This window comes from Neopsephotus bourkii, unplaced genomic scaffold, assembly GCF_033783945.1.
Source record: "Neopsephotus bourkii isolate Nb327-2 ecotype Australia unplaced genomic scaffold, CSIRO-AGI_Nbou_v1 NB_952, whole genome shotgun sequence".
NCBI classification, from domain to species: Eukaryota; Metazoa; Chordata; class Aves; order Psittaciformes; family Psittacidae; genus Neopsephotus; species Neopsephotus bourkii.
In genome coordinates this window covers 40,239-61,825 of record NW_026901446.1, presented here as the reverse complement: position 1 = coordinate 61,825, position 21,587 = coordinate 40,239, and the positions used below count along the sequence as shown (strand labels likewise).

Below are 21,587 nucleotides of genomic sequence, written 5' to 3'. Positions count from 1 at the left end.
GCCTACCTAGAAGCCACGAGGGACTTGATGTCACAATCCATCGCTTGGGGAAGTCCTGTTTCATCGCTTGGAATGTCACGCTCCATCCTTCGGTGACACCACATCCCGTTGCTCGGTAACTCCACCGTCCATCCCTCGGTTGGGCGTTGACACGTGTGCCTGTCATCACTGCAACGCCACTGTGCGCTAACCTCCCATCTCTTGTTTGTGCCTGGCCTCAGTGCTTCATGCCCGTCACCCACACCTCAGCTACGTCATGCTGGGTCAACGTGAGGTTGCTCTGGCCATGGCTGACGTCCCCAGGCACGTGTGGCAAAAGGGTCCTTTCGATAACCCCTCGTGCCTCCCTTGGAGGCCTCAGGACAAAGTCCCGCAAGCTCTCTGCAAAGCCCAGCCCTGCCGGCAGCCCTCTGGGCTCCACAGCTTCCTGCCACAGCAGGTCGCGGGCAGCACTCTGCTCTCAGGGATCTTGTTCTGCCCACAGGAGAGCCCCAGTGCATGGCTGCCTCCAGCCCCAGACACTGGGTGTCCGTCTGCCTGTCAAAGATGGCTGCACCGCACTCACCCCATGCAGACACCACAGGACGCCGACCCTTTCCCAGAAGGGCTTTTGTTCACGCTGGCCCTTTCCCAGAAGGGGTTTTGTTCAAGGTCCACTTGATGGCCTTTACAGGCCCCTTCACACTCAATCCATTCTATAGCTCTATGGTTCTAGCCAAAGCTGCAAACACAGCAGAGATACAGGCCTGGAGCTGGGCAAACGAGGCTTTTGAGGGGAGCAAAGGGGACGTAGACATAATACTCGGTGTCTGTGGAAGCAGGAGGTGGAAGGAAGGAAAGGAAGGAAAGGCAGGAAAGGAATGATGACAGTATGGATCATCAGGCACTTGAAGAAAGGATTCCTCAGCCCTTTCAAATTAACTGCTCATTTGCAGTTTTTTCTTCCTTCACACTTTTGACTTCCACGAAAAAGTCGTATTTATTTACTACGAAAAGATAAAAACTACTGTTGCTGGGAAAAGTCACCATGAATGCATCTGTTCAGGCTACCACAACTAGTTGATGGCCATTGAACATATGGGAAAATTTTCTACCAACATCTGGGGGATGCCAGAGGAGCTCTAATACAACAGCATTACAGCAACATTTTTCTTTACCTCAGTAAGTACTTGTCCTTAGTGTTTTATACCGGTGTCTGATATCTCTAACAAAAGTTTGTATTTCATTTACTGCTGCATGACTTCTTGTACATCTATCAGTCATTCAAAATCTTGAGATTTTTCTGAAATATTGTACAAGTAAGCTGGGTTTAAAATACCAGGGTAATGCATGTGCATGTGTGCAATCATACTGGTACAAAATAATTGCACTCGGTTTGTAAATCAACAGGAATCAGCAGAAACTAAGTTTTATTAAACCAGTTTATCACAAAATGTTAAATTACAAAAATAAGTTCATCTGTAATGATGTTAAATATTAAATACAAAGGTAAACCAGTTATATAGTGTTCTTAAAATAGAATAGAACTTTTTATGTGCAAGTAGCTGACCCAGAAGCTCTTGTTTGAGACTGCTGGTCTGCATTTATCAACAATATTTAGTTCTTGCAAGTGGAAGATACACGGAAAGGAAACTACATGTTAAAGAACTGAATTTCATGTAGGCAAGATTGAAAGCAGTTAAGAGTTTCTGTGCTGCTTAAGAACATCACCAATGCAAGCCTCAAATCCATTTTAAGTAGAACAATGAAACCGAACTCCAGCAACTGTTCAGAAACCAAACTCCCAACAACTGCTGAGACCTTTTTTTCACTTGTCTTCCACATCTTCTACCATAGCTTCAACTGCATCCCAGTCCAGTTTGCTAAGGATACTTCCTGTGCTTTCAGAAACATCATCAGTGTAAACAGTGCCAGGCTGCAATGCAGAGGCCTATTGGAGGAAAAGAACATTAGCTGAATCATTGCATGTCATTTACAGACAATGCCTCTGTATAGCCAGCAAAAACAACCTTGTTCTTTTCAGAGGTCCTAAACAAGTTATGTATCTGTATTTATGTGTAGGGCCTACAAGAAATCTGGAAAGAGATTTTATACCAGAGCATACAGGGGTAGGACAAGGGGTAATTCTTCGCTCTGATGGTGGCGAGGCACTGCAGAAGTTGCCCGGAGAAGCTGTGGCTGCTCCGTCCCTGGCAGTGCTCAAGACTGGGCTGAACAGGGCTTTGAGCAACCTGGTCTAGTGGCATGTCACTGCCCATGACTGGGGATTGGAACTACATGATCTATAAGGTCTCTTCCACCCCAAACCATTCTGTGATTATGCCCCAACAAATCTGATTTATTTTACTGTTTACGCACTCTCACTAGCCATCTGTTGCCTGGACAGACAACAAAGAACATTCCTTTTCAAGGCTCAAAAGAATTGATTTTGCTTGTAAAGAGAAAATGTAGTTCTGTTGAATCACCACCATCTATATCCCCCTGTATCTACCCCATCCACAGGTTTTGAACAGACATCCACGTTTTAAATAAAGCAGAAGTAAACAAAGTATTAAATGGCAAGTATCAGATCATTCCCAGAACAAGCAGAGATTCTACCTGAAACAGGGAGTCATGAGTATCTCGAAGTATTCTTTGGATATCATCAGGCACAGTCCAAGGGCTTACTATGTCTCGATCAGTCTCTTGATGAAGTTCTTCTGTCTGAACTGTGGTGGCAAGGTGTGGATGGCTTTGTTTTGATGTTCTGCTGACTCTGTACTCAGCAGCTGAGGAGAAAACAAGCCAACCATGGCACTGTAACATTTCTTGCTGTTTACTCCTGCATGTCCTGAAACTTCTTCAAGAACAGAAGCTCCAAGTTCTAAGAACTGAAGCAGTGTGAAAACATGTGAAGACCAGCATGACCTGTAGTCTTGAACTAATGCTTCATGCTCTGAACTGTCCTCCTGACACGCAGACACGTGGAATACAGAACACGAAGTGGAACAGGACTATCCACAGTGCCTACAGCATGCAGGCTCTGTAGTGCAGTCCTCAAACAGGGATATTGCTACATTATTTGACAGAAGAATAAAACTGTGTAAATTCTGGATTAGTGCCTCTTAGAAGACATGGAAATTTAGTGATACCCTTAGCAGTGATGGTACATACCAGAGGATCTGATACAAGAAGGTGATGTTAAATCAGAAAAAGGTCAACCTGCATTTAGAGCTCAAAGTGAGAATATATGGAAAGGAGGAGAGTGACTTTTTCACACTTGTAGGGGTGTGAAAATCTCACATCTCTTCAAGAATATGATTAGGAGTAAACATTTATGCGAACAAATTTTTGTGGATCCAGACCTACAGAGACAGGCACAGGGAAAAAAAAAAAAGATTACTAAAATCCCAAATTAAAAAAAAAAAAGTTCAGTCATAGATTTTTCCACTCTGTGACAAAATTGTATCTTAAACAGATACTATACGAAGTGATACTCAGAAAGTAAGCAGTGCTAGAAAGGTAACAGAGAGACAGAATACTTGTGTACTGTACTAATAATTAACTTTCCCTGTGTGTTTCAGCTGAACAAAAGAAAAGTCCTCTGTCCCTCATGACATTGTAACGCCTGTTTCAGTATTCTGAGGCCTATTCTGAGGTCTACATTGCATAAATTTTACCCAGGATGTTTTCTGAAATGTGTTCCCTGTCTTGTTTTCCCCCTGTCCTACGTAGCTGAACAGCACTATGTCAATGCTCTATGTGACTTACAGTGTCTAGAATTAACAGGACAATTTGCAGCGGTTTTCATTCTTCCTCTGGAAGCACTTTTTTGAAGGAGAGTACAAGCTTTTCCTGGAAAGATAAAGAAAGCGTTTCCTCTCTTAGGTGCATCAGATCGAAACTACACAAAAGATGCTTCAAAATAATGTGTGAGCTTGCTTCCTGGATTACACAGTACTCTCGCTATGACAAATTATGCTACTCTGGATTTAGAAAGAGATAAGGAAAGGTTAACTCATAATCTAGCAGACCAATGACAGCACTGTTACGAAAGTCTCAAAACAGGAAGCCTCCGGGATTATTAATCTGACTTTCTACATAGGTATTAAAGCTCCTCCCTTACGAAATCCTGTAGTAAGTTAAAGATTATCATCTCCAGTTTGTGCTTTTTTAATAAAGTTCTGTACTTACCCCTGGAATGTGTTAAACCAAGAGATGGAGTGGAACAGCATACTTTTTGCCCAAGGCTAGGTTTGGCAGCAATTCTGCTCCTTTCTGACACAACAGAACTGTTTGGATGCCCTCTACAACAAGAAAAAAACAAAAAACAAAGCCCAAAATAATTACCACTGTCTACCACACAGCATTCCCCCACACAACTTAGATCTAACAGATCTTACTCAGATGATGCAAAAAGATCAGAAACCTCCTTCAGCCCACTTAGCTGAGGATCAGCAAAACACGCTGACTGTGAGCCCAGCAAGTCCCATGAGAACCAGAACTGCTGGCAATCACAGTGAAGACACCAAATTGGCTTTACAAAGAGGCAGCCCACAAAACTTAGAAGTTAGTGCCATTCCTAAGGTGGCTTCCTACAGTGACATTCCCTAGTGCTTTTGATTCTGGCAGGGCTGATGTACTTAAACTGCCCTCATAAAGTTCTGTTCTGGAACTTCAATTACTAAAAACAGATGCAGAAATATTTAAGTTTGGCAGTTACAGGATTATTTGCTCTATTATTCTGGAAAACATAAAATAGTATGTAGAAGAGGAAACTGCAGTATACACCTGGCTTACATATACACAACATGATGTTAATGCCATCAAAGAGAATAAATCTACCAATTTATAATACTCATAACATCATCTCCTCAAAAGGCAATAAGCACCAAAGTGCAGAAGAAAAAATAATTCCTAGGTAATGAAAAAAAACTAAAAAGGAAGACAGTAAACCTAGAGTTTGCTGAAGTCAAATTAGTCTGTATGCATGGACAATGGTATTTTTATTTGTTTCTCACTTGTTACTAGATGCTCTTCAGATCATTAACTGGGTTGCTGGCTATAGTCCAGGGCAATTGCTTTTGAGTGGAATGGGTGAGGACATTGATTACATCTCTGACTAGACCTGGCTCTGAAAAGCATTTTTAAGGTTCCCTCCAAGACTATACAAGTGGATGGAAAAAGACTGGTACAGGAACTTAAGACATCTCTGATACAAAGTGTACCTTTGATTCTGCCGGAATATAAAGCTTCTGTAAAGCTAATCCTGTATCAGTCAGCTTCAAACTGCAGACTGACTTGAAGTGTGGTAAACACACCAATACATTAGAGCAGGTTTAACACTTATAAGGTTGTTACCTTTTAGCAGGTGCCATACACCTTTTTTTGTACTCTTGAGGTGATCTTGTCTTTGGCAGTGTTCTATATTCATCTGCTGTTACCACCACTGTTTCAGATAACATTTCATTCATCAGTGAAAGTGCTTGTGATATTCTTACATTGTGATGTTCAGTTAACAGGGCTCTGTGGAGAAAAGAAGTATTATATATTACCTCATGCTGTCACTCATTTCATTGCAGATGGCTTGTGACTCTAGTAAGGTTATATGCTAACCAGAACAGAACGCATTTTTTCACTTTCAGAGAAGATACCCTAATTCTTCTAAGCTCATCACCGAAAGCTAAGACATTTATTAACAATGGGTTTGTCAGAATAAGTAAGTCAATGTTGGGGGAATAAAAAAAATAAAGAAAAAAATCATATCCAGGAAGTAAAAAATAAAGTCAAAGGATGAAATCTGTTCTGAGTTTTCCTAAATCATAAAGCAAATATGGATTACTTATGCTTCTGACTGAAATGTCATTTATAGCTGAAGTTTCATAGACAGCTAACCTGGAATATTAATAAATAAACAAGAATACAACAACTTATATTTATAGAAACTTACTTGTGTTTTTCTTCTTTCATCTTCTGGAAGCATTTAATATCCTTAGACGTAAGACTACAATGCTGTGCAAGAAAGAATAATAATCATTAAGTTATCACGTATTTCATTCCAATCTCTTACTCTTAGAATGTACACCTATTTGACTTGACAATTACTGTTTAAAACACTCTCCTCAATGAACAACAATATGAAAGCACATGGTCCTATTACGAAATTCAGGTAAGACTGCCTCTGTAACTTTTCAGTCTCCAAAAATATACTGAAAGCTTGCAGCCACACCTTCCATAGGTCAGCAACACTAACATTCTTGAGGAGATGTCAAGCCCAGTTTCAAATGGCCTCACCTTCAGTTTCCTAAAAATCAGTGACATTCCTAACAGCAACTAGTTTTAAAAAAAAAGGGTTAGGTTACACTTTGACCTGTGTTTGCTAGTGTACCATTTTATTTTTTTAGCACCTTCTTCTAAAAATGAAATAAATAAAAAAACTACCAAAAGCTGAGAATCCATCTAATGATTTCAGAAGAAAAGCTTGTAACAAAAGCATCAAATATATATGAGTTGGCAACAAAGGAGAGGGAGAGAAGCAGGATACATTTTTCCTGAATCACTTCTCTCTAAATATGTACAAAAGAGCAGTCAGGTTCAACTCTAAAAGACTGTTTAATACCGTGGGAAATGCTGTATTTCATAGATGAGATCCGTCACTCTTTCTAAAGTGAATATTACTTAATAATAGGAAACTTTTGTGTGTTACATGTTTGTTGCTTGGGAGTCAAAAACAGTGTAGCTTCATCATGAAAGAATTTACAGCGTACCCTGCATTCTGCTGATGATCAGAAAGTACAGGGATGTATTTGCTGTTGCTAGGTCTCACGTCCTGTATCCCTGAAGCTTTCCCTGACTCAGCAGTGTCTTTTCTGGTTCCGAAAGGTATCCAGGTGACAAATGCGTATTTTAAGACTTAACACTGATTGGGAAATAATTTCTGAACCACATTTGTACTTCCACTCCCCCATTCCCCCCCACCTTGGGTTACTTCCAGCAGTGTAGATCAGAAGAAACACAAGTGCTTTTACTAATTAAACTTAAAATTAAAATAATTCTGGGAGGGAAGGCATTGTGTGCTGTGCCTGTACTGAAACCAGCCTTCAATTCTAACATCCCTGCTGACACTCTGGTAAGTGCATACACTTAACGTTTGTGTGAATGACAAGGATGGCTGCCCTCAGTATCCTGTTGCATTTGTAAAGGATGCTGGCATCTGAACTTCACCTTTTAAATTCATTGAGGGTTTTAGGAAGGTGCAAGGGCAGTTGAAACAAAATGTAAACACATCTTTACAACCTTTGTAGTTATCACTCCCTGACAAAGTACAGCTTTTATCCATTATATGTTACAGCTTTATCCATTACAGTCAATGGACTATGCTTCCTGAATCTAGAGCTGGGGGACAGGTTGTAATTGCCACCTGAACTGTCATTACTGCAACATGGTATATTTGCTTACTGATCACTTCTGACACAACTAAAGATGGTTCCAATAAAACCAACATTAAAATAGGAAAAAAAAAAAAAATATCACCAACAACCTTCGTATTTTCTAACCTGAACAATCAACACTTGTAAAATACAGAACAAATACTCTTTATGATATCCATTATTCCTACCCCATTCTTTCTTGGACTGAATGGATTATGCTCTTTCTGTCTTTGTTCATCCAGTTTCTTTATATATTCTCTCATTCTTTCCTTTTGCTTTCTTTTCATCCATGCTTGTATCTCTTTCTTCTCCTTTTCCGTCTTTCGAGAATGTCCAGCAGCAGAATCATGAACCCTGAGAGCAGATATAAATTGCAAATAATCTAGCTCATTCTCTAAACTGCAAACAATTGCAGCTACACATAATAATAATACTGCAATTCCTTTACAATTCTAATTCAGCTGAAAGAGTAAGTAATGAAAAATGGAGAAGTTTTCCTTTTCAAAACTTCACAAAATCCTGTCACACAAGTAATTTCCAAGATGATCCCTATTTTTTTTTAATTTGTCAACTACATTCAGATAACAGGACCAAAGCTTTAAATGTGGACCATCTGTTATTGTTTATAGGATTAATAGGACAAAACCCCTGCAAGTCACTGTGCTTTGATCTTTAGTTTTAAGCACATGTAAGTATCTAAGAAGAAAAGAAGACCAGTGAGATTGTAATCCTTTTTGTTGCATCCTATCAATCTATGAGCTCCTTCACATGTCTATCTGTTCAATGTAATTTAAAAAACACTAACTCAGAATATTAAATGCACAGCCAGTAAGAAATGCTAACATAAATGTATTTCCAGAGTTCTTCAGAAATACTTACTAATTCATCTTGCAATTGTCTTTAAAATAAGCAGCTGGGAAATACATGTTTTCTTCACTGCAAAACTGAAAGTACTGCCCCCAAAATTTAACAGATTTTTCCAAGACAAGTGTTTCTATTATAAATGTCTCATTTTTAAACTTCTCTCACTTTCAAGGCTGGCAGGTACTAATAATTCCAGAAACAAAAGAAGATATGATTGTAGAAAAATAAGGTATCTTTAGTAGCTGTAAGTTCAACTGAAAGCTTATGGATTGAAGCATTGAAGTCCTCAGGGAATTACAGCTTTGACACAACTGAATATGATTTACTTTATGGCAATGGGAAGTGTCATTATCAGAAGTGCTCGCAGTCATGTATGAAAATAAGTAGGTGAAACTGAGTTGCGTTTAGGTCCCTGGTCAGGTTTGATTAAATACAACTTGAACACATTTCTGAAATTTTTAGTGATTCTGGAAGTATTCATATACTTGCACAAAACAGCTAGCAACATTTAAATGTTGATGTAGTCATTACTAATGTGTTTGTAATTCTCAAAGGATCACAAGGATATACTAATTTGTGCAGAGATTAAACTTTGAACCTCTTGAGCTCCTTCTACAATCTGAATAAATCTTAGAACATGTAAACCAGAGCACTACCTTCTACTCAAATCAGTCATTAGAACATCCTGAAACAGGTATCTTAAACTGGTGTGAACTGTTGCACTAACGCAACAGACTGCTTGGCATCCTAAACAGCTGTATTTTTTGTCTTGTAAGCAACTGATACCACAAACAACAGTAGGAAACAGCTGTAATTTCAACCTATCTCAGGAAAGAACACAGCTGACTTTGTAACTGACTGTCAGGAAGGTGGAGAAACCTCCAGCAGGGAGGGGAGCATGACAAGCTGGAGACTGGGGCCAGAAGGTTGTGAAGCTGCTTTGCCACTGACAGGAAATTTCTATTTTATCTTTTAGAAGTCTCCAGTCACCTTGGCTGAACTGAATTTCCTGTATATATAGAGCTGTGCTCTAGCCTACACCTGGTAAAAGATGAACAAGCAAGTAGAAAGGAAAGAATTTCAAAACCAAAATAAAAAAAAATGTAATTTGTACATGTGACAATAATAGCTGTAAAATAGTGGCTATTAAACAGTTTTAATACTAGTCTAATTAACATCAAGTTAAATTATATGCTTGTTTCCATTGTTTACAGGGTGTGAACTATGAGAAGAATAAACAGGGTTAAAATTATTTAACTAACATGTAACAAAATGCAGCCATGGTTTACCTGGAGATTTTCTCAGCTTGTAGTTTTGTAAAGCCCAACTCCAAAGGACAGACATCACCTTTTACTACAAGATCAGTAATGATATCAGTAACACCACTCAGGCCAGTAATTTGTAGGGGATCTTCTAAAGGGCTTAAAGTCAGGAGAAAAAATTGTTACAAATTTAAAGTAGAACATGCCTGTAAGAAGAACAAGCTAAAATCTTTCCTTTTACGCTTAACAGCAGAATATTCACGTCATTTAAAGGGAAGCCTTTGGCCTGAATATTCTTTCCCCTACATCTCACTATGCTAATGCACAAGCAAAACCTGGGTATGTGTGTAGATGTATTGTCTTAAAAAAGTTAGCAGCCACCATCTTAGCTTTGCTGTCATCCTGTACACTTCAGCCAACAATTAGCCTCACACGTGTGAAAGGGACAGAATGAGTGAGATCTGACTAACATCAGGGGTACTGCAACAAAATGGGCTTTAAGTAAACCATCCAGAAACATGGCCCCATCCAGAGGTGAAATGCCTGACCTCCACTGGGGTGCGTGAACACGGACGGCCCAGAGGAGGCTGAGCCTGGCAGGCCAGAAGACCAGGAGCATCCACAGGGTGCTTCAGTCTGTTGTTCTACCCTGTTCATATGGTAACATTTCCAAAACTTTCTGGTGATAGCTGGCCACAGTATATGACTACTAGCAGCTGTTACATATCCTTGTTCAAAAACTAGTGCTTTGCACATACAAGAAATAAAACACACACATAGGCAATAGCAGCATCTATATTAACAGATCTGTTACTTGTAACTAGAAAGCAACTTTGAATGCTAACACAGCATTTGCATGAAGTAAATTTAACAGGCACTACAGAAGTCAGAGTAAATGCCTGAAATTAATTAATAAAAAGGCTTCTATTCAGTCTGAAAATGAATGCTTAGGTTTTTACATAAGTGATGGTTCCACCTTGACAGTCCACTTTTTAGTAGGAGTTTAAAGTAAACAAAGTTTCAGTAAAGCCAGTATCAAAATACATACCTATCACATAGATCTTTGCCTGAAACAGAAACAGCCTTTGTTATTATAAGTTTTGCAGTTATAGACAAATTAGTAACACAAGTTAAGCAGCCCATAGGATAAAATACAGAAATACCTCAACCTGAATATGCTAACATTAAAAATAAATTAATATTGAACATAAGTTTAATGACCCAAGAGAGCATGTCATCAACTGTTAAGATTAATATGTAGTCTTCAGCGAACATTAACAGCTCCCTGGCTGACATGGCTAGTTTTGTTAGGAAGATTGAAGATCACTCTTGTTAGTCTTCTGCCACAATCAAACTAAGTTTATCAGTTCCAACTGATTGAGAATTATAGGCTCCAATAAGCTATACCGTGTTCTATGGCAAATTAACAATTGCTGTTTACTTGAAGAAGCCAGAGTGCAAACTCCCGGAATTCAGGAAGTGCAGCTGAAGAGCGGTATGGATGTCTTGGAAGGAAGAGCATTATTATCGTTCCTAACTCGAATTCCACTCTCAAAATATTATAGTTGCAACTCAGTATCACCTACAGTGTTTTACCTTGCAAGTAACAAGTTTATACTTCAAGAGAAAACTAAGTGTATTACTGTTTATAAAATTCATCTGTGCACGGATGCCATTTGAGATTAACTTCTGCTGTATGCAGCTATAGGAGTTGTGTTTTAACACCTTTTAAGATAGTTTGCTGCAAATGTGAGTGGAAAATATATGTTCACCTGTACAAAGTACATATCATTAGAACTTCAATGTAAGCAACACAGGCAGCGTGCAGACAAAAGAAGACACACTACATTTTTAAACACAGGCAATAGGTTGCTTGCATAGTGATTTTTCCTTCTTGATTAATGCTGCTGCAGTCTTCATAACTGCAAAAATCAATTTACTGTCAGTTTGCAAAATGAGACCTCAAAAAATAATGCTTTAGGACACAATCAGCAGATACTGTATAGTGATATAAAACAATTTATTTGCTGATGTGGGTTGGATTTAGTTGAGATTTCACCTCTCTAGACACAGGAGGAAGGTAGAATGGTGACAAAAGATGACAAAGACAGCTTCGTGAGGAAGCTATGAGTATTTTGTGGCACAGTGCCTGTTTATATTCAGGTAGACTTCAGAAATAATTACATATCAGCACCGTGATGGGTTTCAGAAATAGACCCGAAGTTACTAATTTTTCCTCAATGATGGTGAATTTGAGTGCAAGTATAATTAACAGCTGAACTGTTTTAAAAGCTTAAGTGATACTGCTCTGTCATGGAACATATGTACACATTATCAAAATACATCCATGAAGCCATTCTAAAAGACTGATAACTGACTTTAATGAGCTCATTGGCATTGCGTGTAACAGCAACGAGAAAGTATTACATTGGGAAGAAAAGCTTTACTTATTTTTAAAAGGAGAAAAAGGCAAAAATAAACACTGAAGATTATACCAGAAGATGACTTTGTACTACTGTGAAATCTAGAAGCAGAAGCTGCAGAGGCAGGGGAGCGTGCTTCCAATGCAGTATAACTGGGTATAGGATATTGCAGGTTTAAGCCCTCCTTGTCATGACCTGTAATATCTGCAAAAATCATGCCCCTCAAATAATGTTCAGGTTTTGTCAAAAAAAAAAAAAATAAAAAAACCCAAACCAAACAGTAATTCGTGCAAACCAATGGAAAAAAAAACCCACAAAAAAATCAAACCAACCCCCCTCCCCACCCAAAAAAAACCAAAAAACCCGAACAACGAAACTCCACCACAACACATAAACTATTATTCACATTTGTTAGTGGCATAGTTAGTTTATGTTAACAACCTGAACCAAGATTAGTTGTGCTTCACTATGACAGGGCACTATCAGAGCTGTGATGCATGCACCAGTCCCATACAAGGAAACAAAAAGACTAAAATCTAAGTTGATCTGTGTGAGGCTAATGAATATCTTAAATAGTCCTACATATAAATCATGGCCATGATTTGGTTCTACCACTTGGCTTTGTATTAACTTTGTAAGTAGATTAGACTATCTTTTGGTATGAATGTAAAATGGACCTCACATAGGTACCCCTCGTATGCTCCTCCTTGGCACAGTACAAAAGCTATAAGAAAATAGGTCCTATATAGTCAATTGTTACACAAACAATAAACTATTCAGTACATCAGCTCTAGCAGATACTCAGCTTCTGTAAGGTTTTATAAAGATCAGCAGATTTTACAACTAAATAGCCACTGAAGATTCATGAAGAAAGTTTCTTTATATACACAACAAAAACTGAAGATAACTTTCATATCATTTAATACCAACAAGCAAAGCATTCATAAGCACCATGATTTGATTTTATGATACAATAGAAATATGTACTTATGTTTAAAACCCTTTCACTAAGTGCTGAATTATGGGTTTGGGAAACATCAAAATACACAGATATTTTCAAATGCATTTTTGTTGAAGCAGTACCCATAATAATCATATTCACTACCTTTGATTTTCTTTCTCTCTCTCAACTTCCTGATTTTTGGTTCATATTTCAATGATGCCTTTTGGGTCGGCATTAAACTTAAGTGATAATTAAAAGTTAATCAACTTTAACATTCAATTGCAAGTTTACTACCCTTCTGTTAACTGAACACATACCATCTTTGTTGATTCTAGCATTTTCAGAGAGTGAAGGATCACCACCAAGGTCTGAACTGGCAGCCGTTTCAAAATCTTCTATCATCTTCACTAGCTATAAATGAAACCCAAAAACTAAGTAATGATACTTTTTCCACAGTATTTGTGAGACTTGCACCTCAGACATTCATGCGAAGTTAGCTTTTAATACATTTTTTTCCTCAGAATCCTATACATAATTTAATGGAGTATCTTATTTTGGTTCAGGAATCAAAGTAGCTCAAGTAGGTTCAGTTCAACTAAAGATTTTAACCTGGATCCTTACTCCTTCTCTTCACCACTCTGAAAAACCCCAGCACTTTCAGCCTCTCTTCATAGGAGGGGTGCTCCAGCCCTCTGATCATATTCTTGGCCCTCCTCTGGACTTGCTCGAGCAGCTCTGTATCTCTCTTTTTTTGGGGGTCCCAGAGCTGAATGTAGTACTGAAGGTGGGGTCTCATTTTATGAAATAAACAGGAACAGGTTCCAGAAAGTTACATATACTGCAGAAGTACAACTGCAGAAATCTTTGCCAAAAAGATCTACTGCTCAGATTGAATTTTTGTGCTATTCCATTTTCCCAGTTGCAGAGAAACTAGGTATTCTACCTATTCACTGAGATAATCACAATCCCGACAGCATTTGGTCCATTGTATGTAACCATGTCAGCCAGCAGATACAGCACAATAGGTGAAAGAACTGTGTATTACTCTTGATTTCTCTCAACACATGCTAATCAGATGTAAACATACATGATTCCAAGATGCAGATTTTGCCTTTAGGTGAAATAAGTTACAAAATAAATTGTTTCAGACACAAGAGCTAGCAGTCAGAACTCACCTGTTCGGTATTTCTGAAATCCTCCTCCATATTTTCTGTAATGTTCTGTAATCTCTGTAATTGCATATCCATTTCTTGCTGCTTTGTGGAAAAGTATTCTTTACCAATTACTTTGGATGGAAGTCCTGGAGCAGGAGCTCTGTCATCTTCATGTAGTATGTTCCAGGTTACACTATCTGTTGCAGCAACTGGCTTATCTTCCTTCTGCACTTGGCTTGATAAATTTTTCAGATGATTGCCTTGGAAAAAAAAAAAAGAAAAAAAAAAAGAATGCACTGACATTTCTGAATGCTGATGCAAAAACTGCACCAAATTAACTTCACTGTTGGTGGAAACCTGCAAACATTTAAGTGACTAGGCATAGCTGTGCTACACCTAATAGCATGTTTTAGGAAGCCGGAACCATCAGAAAAGAATTTAAATGTGTAAATGTTTTTATACATAAGGCTAAAAAAGCAGAAGGTGAGCTGGAGAAAGGTTGCAGGCTTTCTGTGGGAGATAACGGTGTTACAATGAAAGTACATACCTCTTTTTTTCTGATTTAAAAATGAAATGGTTTACCTTTCTTCTGAAGCACCTGGGGTGGAATTGCATTAGTAACAGATACTATCATGTGATGAAGTTTTTTAGTAGATGGAATTTCAAGCTTATCATTTTGCTGTGCAGTAGCTGTCTCTTCTGCAGACTTGGGTATCACAGGCAAATTGTTAAGTATATCATTGTCTTCAATATCAATCACACTGATATATTCATGTTCACTCTAAAAAAGAAAAAGTTTATGAAGAATTATGTGGTATGTGTCTTGCATATATTAGCCACCTCCTGTGATTACTTCTTACCAGATTGAATTGAAAGACTTTTTTATTTTGCGGACAAAATAACTACAGTCTTCCTTACAGTATTATACAACTGATTCATCCAGATGAGTCAATTCATAAGGTAAGACAAACAGTACATTAAAAATTTGTTTCAATTATTATGTACATTGGACCACTAACCAAATCAGGTGCATCTGACAGAAAGGATGGCAAAGGTGTCTCATTCACTTCAGTGGGGAATCTCTGGTTTAAATACGCGTCTTGTACTGGTATCTCAGGGACACTAGACATTTCTATGAGAAAAGAGTAAGTCAGTGTTATATTTAGAGTAAAAGCCACAAAATTTCAGACAAACTATTAGGAAACAGGTCTGCATTCTAAATGGTGAGAAAAGCTTGGTAAGTATTTCTTTAAAAAAATAGACAATGCACCTTAATAGTCTTATTTAATGTTCACTTCTAACAATAAATTAATAAATTATTTGGTGACAAATTAGCAGAAAAATACTCAAAAGATTAAAACCACAGCAACACACTGTAGCCTAATTGTTTTTCTTTTCCAATTCCCTCATGAATATACTAAAAAGGTGTATTTTTATTTGATCCAAATAAATGATACTACTTGGCAAGAAACATCTCCAATGAACTATCTGCAAAGAAGTCATGTGATGTAGTAAAATGTTCTTCCAAATGGAACAACACTTGAATTCTAAAAGAAAGGAAAAGTTAATATGCTCACTTGGCTCTATAGGAAAAATACTTAGCTACTGAATTATGCGTAGTACAATTTATCAAAGATTTATAAAACGGGGGAGAACACCAAAACCCAAATAAATCTTTCTTAGCCCAAAATCAAACTTACCTTCTATTTTTTGTTCTACAAACTGACCCAAAAGATGACTGGTTGGGAATAAAATTCCTGTTTGAGACTGGAACATTGTTACCTGGCATATAGCTATTACACAACTTACCATATGCATGGAAAAACTGTTTAATTAGCTGAGCTACTACAGCTCTATTTTATGTGGAGCAGCGATCTGTCTCAACATCCCACTTATCAAGCCATTTGGACTACATAACACCACCTCCCCAAGATTAACCAGCGCTAAAACCAAGCTGAAATCCACAAATGTAATTGCTCATAAAGGAAAACAAAAGCACAGGTATAGTGCACCATGAAAAATTTCAGCCAAACTTTTCATACTCTGTATTGTAGTTATTTCACAGTTGGTTTTGAGAAGTAGATAAATTATCATACTCTTATCTATATCCTGCATTAAGCTATCTCATTATCAAAACCCGCATTAAAATAGCAGTATTTTTGCATAATTCCACAAAACTAAATGAAGTAGAGAAACACTGAAGCCACACCTGACACAGGAAGAGACATGACTGACTCATTGTTTTGAGATTCAGAAATTTCATTTCCAGCACTGACTCCAACATCCTGATACGATTTGAGCACTGGATAAGGGGGAAAAAACAAAAACAAACAAAAAAACAACCCATGAATTTAAGGAACGTAAAGACGCAGATGGCATTACTTGAATGGGCATTCCTAACTTCCTAGCTCACAACCAAAGTTGGGGGAAAGAGGCAGAGGAATAATTTCAGTGACATACTGTCTGAAATGCAAAGATAAAGTTCATCTAAGGTACAATGAGCTTTCAGAAGAAAGTCACAGCAGAATTGACTTTGAGAAAGCACGTGGAGACTCTTACATGACTGCACCAGTAATACATTTATTTATCATAATTTTAACATAAAATTGTGTGATTTATTTATCAGTATCTTTTGGTTTAATACTTTTTGAAACAAAAAGTTAGGAGCATGAAAAACTATTTTTCCCTTTAAAAACTTCACTTTGGAAACCAAGAAAATACTTCAATTAACAAGAAGCAATACCAGAAATAGTTGGTTGCTGCAGGCCACATGGGTAGCACTTACCAGGGTGAGTACTTGTACTTGCATCTTGAGTTTCTGCTGTTTTTTTTCCTGTAAAAGCCACGTAATGCAGATCCGCTGAAACAGTAATTGCTTCCCCCTTTGTGTCTAAAATGTGATAATATACAATAGGCATCTACAAATAATGCAAGTACTATAAACCTATAAAACCAGTGATACCGACTCAACACTAAGGGCTCCAACAGATTTTTCTTTACATTTCTGACAGATAGTTTTAACCTTTCCCTACGCATATTTCATGAATGATTTTAAGAAAAGTCTGTACTACCTGCTTTGTGTGAATATGCAGCTGTACTAAAACCTACAATGTTATGTTGAATTAATATTAAGGCTTAGTCTGGAGGTGTGATTTTTAAATTAGATATTTTAGTATGTTGGACAGTAACAATTTGGTTCATATTTTAAAAAGGGAGAAATATTTGACATTAATACCTTTCTTTCTTTATTGGTGTTTCTATAGAGAATTGCCAGCCAGTATTTCTTCTAATGCCAGACTTCAGAGAATGGCTTGCATTTTGTCCTCTGATGGGACTAAATATTGTGCTGAATTAATGCACTAAAAAGAAGCAAATCTTTCTATAGGCAGTATTTTTATTTTGCAAGCTAGAAATATTGTAAACATTCAGTTTCTTTCAAAAGAGCCTTATATTTTGTGTAAGTAGACAAAATGATAATAAAAAATATATATTTCAAAACCAAACAAATTATTTAGAATTTAAAATCATTATTTGCAGCATTCTTCTAATAAATCACATTAACATAAACCACATGACCTTAAGTCACTGTGAGCCAGTTACTGAAATTCACTCAGTATACTTGTTATTATTTGGGAAGTCTGTTGTTTATAAACATAAGTGCAAGATTGCCACTGTTTTTTAAAAGAACCTAACATACTTCTATAATGTTCATGAGAATTTTTCTGAACTTACAGATAACTGGTAGAAGATCTTAAATTTGCATGCATCTCTCTCCACACTAATAACTCAGAAACTTACTATCCCCCCAAAAAAAACTGAGTATCTGTTGTACATCCTGAAAGGTTTTGCTCATGTTCTGGGGAAGAACTCATAAGCCATCACACTGTACTGACCACCAACTGCACAACTTGAGTTTTTAACACCTTGATGACTGTGGAGTTTTCCTCTGAAATCTAACAAACTTCTGTTCCTTGACTTAGTTTAATTAACAACACAAAGCATTAAGAAGAATTGTACTTGCCTGTTGAAATGAAAAAAGCATCTTGAAGGTAAGAGGTAGATTTTGCTTCTTGATCCTAATATAAGAAGAAAAATAATTATCTTAAAAAATAGTTCCAATGCCAGTTAAAGACTTTCTTGATGCTGTTAACTTTCCAATATACCCCATTTGACTAAAGACTGGGGGAGGATCATTATAATGTACTTTTCTTAACCCCTTCTTTAATACTTCTTATCCATTCCAACTTAGTGGAATTACTGATAATGTAACATTCTTCCCCATATGTACCTTGGAGTCATCTGCAGTAACAAATTTATCTGCTGTACTATAATGAACATCTCCCACGTCTGATAAGGCTCTGAGAAATAGAGCCCAATGCTCCTGAGTACTGATCTAGGTTTTAATCCAGTAGTGTTCCAGCTTGAAACTCGATACTTGCAAGGTTAACCCCCAAATATGTGAAAAGATAGCAGAAAAGCCTAGGCAAACAGTAGAACTCCATAAATCAAAACCCAGCTTGATGAAGACCTTCTCAGTTTCTTGGCTGAGAGAAAACTGAGACCTCATGCTCCCCATACTCACTCTTGTACTGTCACAGTTTAGCACCATGTGAAAAGAGTAATATCTGGGTCATCTGCCCTAGCACTACTAGGCTAAGTATTTACTTATTTATTTATTTAAGCAATTAGTGTTTGTGTATACATTCATTTTAAACGTACATACACCCAAATATCCTACCAAAATAGCCATGTTCATGTCCCAGGCAAAACAAAACCAACCTTGGAATACTTCATAAAAACAAATCTCTTCTTTACAGGAAATGCAAGACATACAGTGTTTCTAGGCTAGAGCCTGAAGGAGATTTACACAATTGTTCTGGTTTACAGTTTCCTGCTTCTTTCTACTTAATACTTGAATGGAAAATAACTGTTTTTGTATACCTCAGTCCCTGATTCAACAGCCATCACTGAATCACTGATACTGATGATAGAGTCATCTGGGCAGAAGGACACAGTTTGTTTCTTCTTTTCCTCCTTCTCTTTCATTTGTATCTTATCACGCCTCTTTTGTCTGTCAACATATTAAATACAGATAAAAAGAACAGAACCGAAACAATAAAATTACCTATCATTTTCTAAAAAATATTACTGTTAAGAAATATATAATGAAATAAAAGATGGAAAAGACAAACATAACCGATTCAGAAACAGAGCCTACATCTTGATTTATACTGAAAAAGGATAACCCTTGTCAAAAATTACTACAGTGATGACACTCTGTGCAGATAGTAGCTTGTTAGGATTCACTGGGTAAACAGCAAAGCACTACATAAACAGTATATAGCAAACAGCCACAAACCACAGGTACCAGCATGTAAATCATTCCCCCTTGAAACTTCCTCCTATCAGCCTGGTAGCAGCAACAGCCCCTTCATACCCTAATGCTAAGCTTCTCCTGCTGAGTCTTTATTAATACTTACTATTTTTTTCTCCTCTACTTTATTTGAAGCTTCTGTAAAAACTCCCACTGATTTCAAATCTAGAACATATAGGTTACCAGTAAGTCTTTCAAAATAAAGACCCACTTTAAAAGTTAGCTTGCCTTTTTCTATTATTCTGCATTTTTAGTTCAAATGGTTCAACGTCAGTTTTTAGTAACTGGATGGGTTCACTTCGGTCGTGTCCAAAGGAAGTACTGGGCACAGTATCATGCTGGTGGCATTGCTCAAATGCAATGAGATCTTGAAGTGGAATGAGTTTTGGTGCCTGAAAGTATTCAGAGAGAAAGAAGCAAAATGAAACAATGCACAAAACAGGAGGGGGACGCCAGTCAGACTGGATGAAAATTTTGCATCTCAGTTATACAAACATCACTTCCATAGCTGTTTGAGAAAGTGAAAATGTAACATGAACGGCATCAGACCAGAATCTCAATGAATGTGTACGTGTGTAAACTGTATTCTGAAAGTAAGCAAACAAAAGGGTTGGACTAGATGACCTTCAAAGGTCCCTTTCAACCCAAACTATTCTATGATTCTACACTAATTTTCTTCACAGAACATATTTCACTAATATTTGCATACCTAATGTATGTAGTTGAGGATGACAGCAGGAACCATGTGATGTAGACAAGTACTGAAGGAGCACCCTTCAAGGAAAATTATTTCCACTCCTTTCAACTGGAATGCATATGTCTATTAGAACACTTCTCAAAACATCAAATTTTGAATCCAAAGGTAAGGTTTTCTTACTAATATTTTTAGCATTCCATTTCTGCCCTTAAGAAAAGAGAATTCCTTACTGCATTCTTTGCATTTCTGGAAATAATTCTACCTATATTTCTGCAACAATGGAACTGGGTTTTGTCATGTAAGTATTATGCCGTTTTTTAGAAAGTAAATTCCTATATTCATTACTAATTCAGGTGACTGCTGATGAATGATGGAATGTGAAACCAATCTAACATCATTAAAAATACTTCCAAGCTTGCACCATGCCTAATATTGACATGCCAATAAACAGGTACCTTAGTTACAGATCCCTTCTGGCAGCTGTGTCAAATGCTTCCAAATTCCACAGTCTGGAAACATTAACTTATTTTTGATGAACAGAAAACTATAAACACCCTACAGTTTAGAAAAACATATTATTAAATCCAGTACCTTCTTTTTTTGAGGTAAATTAGCATGGAGTAGTGATATTCCTGTGTGCTGTAGCGTTTCTCTGCAGTCAGTCTGCTTTGTTGCAAGTTTAAAAGGTAATAAAGTAGTAGGGATTGGCTGCCTTACAACTGGTAGAATTCTAGGTACTGGGTCAAGTTGCAAGTGCAACAGTGGAATACCAGCCAGGTTCTGATTGATCAGTGCTCTGCCCATATTCACATCTGCAGAGAATTGCTGCTGAGGTGAAACTTCTTGCTGTCCTTCAAACTGATCTACATTCAGATGTTTGGGAGGTGCCTTACGCACTGCTTCTGCCCATCTTTTCTCTTCCCCATATATCTGCCTTGGGATCTCAGGGTCATATCTATCCATATTGAAATCTTCTTTTGCCTTACTCCTTCTTGGTGTGATTGCCGACTGATGATTCCATAAGGAATCTGATGAACTCCAAGCTACTCGTGGTACTGGTGGTGGTCTGGCAAAAGCCTGTGACATTTCAATTGGACGTAAAAATGCTGGTTTGCAATAACCTGATGCAAGCTTAAGCAAAGGAAAACCATTCGAGTGATGCAGTTTTTTTTCAACAGGGAAAAACTTCGGTCTTTTCTGGATGTCTGTGGAAGGAGCTAGGAGATGAAGTGGTTTAGTAGGTGCTGAAGAATGAAAACCTTGAAATGGTGGCATAAATCCCATTTCTTTGCTGTGATTTTCTAACAGGCCTGGAGAAACATTCACATCCAGATGATTCTAAATCAGGAAAGTGAACAAAACAGCATTTACAAGTACCTTGATGTAGCAACCATGAACTAAATATGCACAAGAATTTTATACATCTTTTTGATCTCTAGCAATCGCTACAAAAATATTTCA

The 21,587-nt window shown here is 37.5% G+C and overlaps 1 protein-coding gene across 1 annotated transcript in view; it reads right to left on the bottom strand.

The window, feature by feature from the left end:
• Positions 1 to 1,392: 1,392 nt before the first annotated feature.
• Positions 1,393 to 21,587, bottom strand: part of LOC133215118 (ciliogenesis and planar polarity effector 1-like) — a gene marked incomplete at its 5' end in the record, with an annotated part of 52,106 nt that continues 31,911 nt past the window's right edge. The window contains 20 exons of the mRNA XM_061358880.1: positions 1,393 to 1,930; positions 2,599 to 2,768; positions 3,751 to 3,834; positions 4,174 to 4,286; positions 5,341 to 5,505; positions 5,930 to 5,991; positions 7,598 to 7,763; positions 9,563 to 9,694; positions 10,584 to 10,602; positions 12,031 to 12,162; positions 13,219 to 13,312; positions 14,077 to 14,315; positions 14,638 to 14,836; positions 15,075 to 15,187; positions 16,265 to 16,357; positions 16,841 to 16,945; positions 18,077 to 18,131; positions 18,997 to 19,126; positions 19,658 to 19,821; positions 20,718 to 21,464. Of these exons, the coding sequence (XP_061214864.1) occupies positions 1,808 to 1,930; positions 2,599 to 2,768; positions 3,751 to 3,834; positions 4,174 to 4,286; positions 5,341 to 5,505; positions 5,930 to 5,991; positions 7,598 to 7,763; positions 9,563 to 9,694; positions 10,584 to 10,602; positions 12,031 to 12,162; positions 13,219 to 13,312; positions 14,077 to 14,315; positions 14,638 to 14,836; positions 15,075 to 15,187; positions 16,265 to 16,357; positions 16,841 to 16,945; positions 18,077 to 18,131; positions 18,997 to 19,126; positions 19,658 to 19,821; positions 20,718 to 21,464 (3,105 nt within the window). The remainder of the gene's footprint in view (positions 1,931 to 2,598; positions 2,769 to 3,750; positions 3,835 to 4,173; positions 4,287 to 5,340; positions 5,506 to 5,929; positions 5,992 to 7,597; positions 7,764 to 9,562; positions 9,695 to 10,583; positions 10,603 to 12,030; positions 12,163 to 13,218; positions 13,313 to 14,076; positions 14,316 to 14,637; positions 14,837 to 15,074; positions 15,188 to 16,264; positions 16,358 to 16,840; positions 16,946 to 18,076; positions 18,132 to 18,996; positions 19,127 to 19,657; positions 19,822 to 20,717; positions 21,465 to 21,587) is intronic.